Consider the following 2,685-nt stretch of genomic DNA (forward strand, 5'->3'; position numbering starts at 1 on the left):
TCATACCTTGCTAGCTGTGAGCCATTGGAACGTCGATAGCTGATAAAAACATCTAGATTCTTGTCTACGGGATCACCATTAGAAATCTGACCAACGGCATCTGGGGATAAATGAAATATATGTTAAATTCAATATGGCACATTCGTTACTGCTTGCATACCGACTCAGACTGGTAAAATATATATTCAAAATCTAGAAATCAAATAAGTAATTTAACAAATCTATAAAACTTCTCGTAAAATTCCTTAATTTTTACAAAATTATTTCGGCATAAAATGTAATATAGCACAGCAGCACTACCAACAAAAAATAAGAAATCAACTTACAATATTCTCTAATTTTTTCTCTAACTTTTTGCCGATGAATTGAGTTATAGATGCGACACTCTGAAATTAGCTGCTCCTCTGTGAGATATCTGTCAAGGTCAAAAAAGATGTTTTAAGTAACAAATCTCATTTGTAATGTTCTTTTCAAAGATATTTAGGTAATATTAATATATACTCCATAAAAGAAACTAGATCAGTAACTCACCTTAAGCAATCACGAGTAACACCAGCATTCAGCATACTGTAGGTATAAACTGCAAAGTCGGGATCCACTTGTAACATAAATTCATTGAGCTTTGTGGAGTCACAGGAAGAGAAATCTGCCATCAGCTTTAACTTTTTAAGCTCACGCAGAAATCTTTGTCTGAGAATGCCGTTTTTCATACCAATGTCTTCGCACAAGTTCTGTTCTGTCATTTGCAAAAGGAGATCACCATCTACTCGAGAAGCAACAAAGTCATCGGCAAACTCAGAGAAACCAATTCTTTTGACCCAATTTTGTACGTCTTCTGGTGTCCACAGTGGCACCTGTTGGCTAAGGATGTGTGGTACTTCCTCCCCTATTAGTTTGAGGGCTTTCACAGCATATTTACTGGCAATAGCATTGGGAGAACTGGCTACTTCCTTGAGTGGCTCAATGGCACCTATTTCTCTAAAGAGTTCGAGATTGCCCTGTCGCTTCTTGATACCAGCTTCCATACAGAAGTGGAAAGCAGCAAGGTTCCTCGCTTCCTCCCTCTTACTACTGAGAACTGGAACAAGCCTCTTTAACCAATTTGAGCTCTGTCCGTGGCGGTGAGCAACAGTCGAGTTGGCAAATTGGTCTGGCATCTGGTTCATCACAAAAGGTTCTACAAGGTCAAGAGTCCCTGACTGTAACACAGCTGCTTCTAGTTCCTTGTTAGCAACCAGAGTAGCTATGGCAAGGCAGGCATAGTACTTGATGTTGTCATCTGTGTGGAAAGCCAAGGGGAATAGCCACATGGGGACATTACGGCGTATCATCTGCTGTTGGTTGTCTGAGCCACCATAGAGGGACAGGTTGGCCAAGGCCCCGGCACAGTGACGTAAGGTTTCCACATCAGACTTCCTGCATTCTGACAGCACTGCATCGAGACCACCCAAATTGATGATTTCTGAGCAGGTTCCCTCACTGTGCTTGAACAGGTGTTCCAAGATGCCTGTCCCAACACGTGACTTGTCTACGGAGGTCCCGTTCTTTGTGCAGTCGCAGGCGACATTGACGACGTCCTCCAGGCCATTTTCAACGACATAGCCTCTGTTTTCTGTGGTGAGGCACTGCTCAAGGACCTTGGCACTGGAGAACTTCAGGTCAGAGTCATCAGAAGTGCAGTTTTTGAGCAGCACATCAATGCCGCCATTATTTCTGAGGACATTACAGAGGGAGAATCCCAACTCATGGCCATGTGTAGGAACTGACCAAGCCTTCCGGATCATTTCATCTATGTTGTCCAGAAGGGAAGGAGCATCCTTGAAGCCCTCACTAAAGGTCATAGTTTTCAGCTGCTCGACGAAGTTTGACATGACTCCAGAATAACGCATGATGGCATTCTGGATGTCGACTGGCTGTGAGGCATCATTTAGGAGGTCCAAGTCTTCAAATCCGGTTATACTGACATTGCTCTGAAAGGGGGAAAAAAACAGAAATTTGATTAAAACAAATACATTTATAAAAATACGAGTTGATCTCACCAGCATAACACCTAAAGAAGCCACTTAATTTCAAAATCAGAAATGTCCCATTTCACCCACCTGAGATGCAGTCATAGACGAGGTCTGCTTGGTGCACACGCCCTTGGTCTTGATGGTGATACCTGACGTGGCTGCCTGCCGGGACGACTCCTGGTTGATGGTTCCCGCTGGCGTCTTGGTCTGACGCTGCTGCTGTTCACTGACAGCTGACTTGTGCGCGGAGAAGCCCTCGCCTGCAACCCGCATGGTCGCCCCCTTGACCTGGGAGCCCTCACGGTGGGTCACGTCACCCGCCCGGAGCTGCCGCGCCTCCTGCCGGGTCGAGGAGAAGAGTGAGATTGACTGACCACGTGAAAATAGCTGTTATGGAAACAGCTCATGCAATGAAGTGTCATGGGAGCGAAGTTAGGGGTGATGAGACTTTGTCAGAAGGAATGGTTTTGGGCGGTGGTGGGGGTGGGGGGGTGTCACTGTGGTGGAATTTGAACGCATGGGAAAGACTAGTTTGGTTGTTAGCCTCGGGATGTGGTTGTGGTTAAAAGTTTGTAAATATGAGATTTAGAGAGAAAAAGAGAGAAAAAAAAAAAATATATATATATGACTTGCTGAAAGAACATTGTGTCCGAACCTGAATGCTCTTTCTCTT

The 2,685-nt window shown here is 44.5% G+C and overlaps 1 protein-coding gene across 1 annotated transcript in view; it reads right to left on the reverse strand.

Moving 5' to 3' along the window:
* LOC119587743 (NAD(+) hydrolase sarm1-like) overlaps window positions 1–2,685 on the reverse strand; it is a gene marked incomplete at its 5' end in the record, with an annotated part of 59,539 nt that overhangs the window by 3,147 nt on the left and 53,707 nt on the right. The window contains 4 exon segments of the mRNA XM_037936430.1: window positions 7–100; window positions 327–415; window positions 532–1,970; window positions 2,100–2,351. Of these exon segments, the coding sequence (XP_037792358.1) occupies window positions 7–100; window positions 327–415; window positions 532–1,970; window positions 2,100–2,351 (1,874 nt within the window).

Source organism: Penaeus monodon, chromosome 23 (assembly GCF_015228065.2).
Source record: "Penaeus monodon isolate SGIC_2016 chromosome 23, NSTDA_Pmon_1, whole genome shotgun sequence".
Classification (NCBI taxonomy): Eukaryota; Metazoa; Arthropoda; class Malacostraca; order Decapoda; family Penaeidae; genus Penaeus; species Penaeus monodon.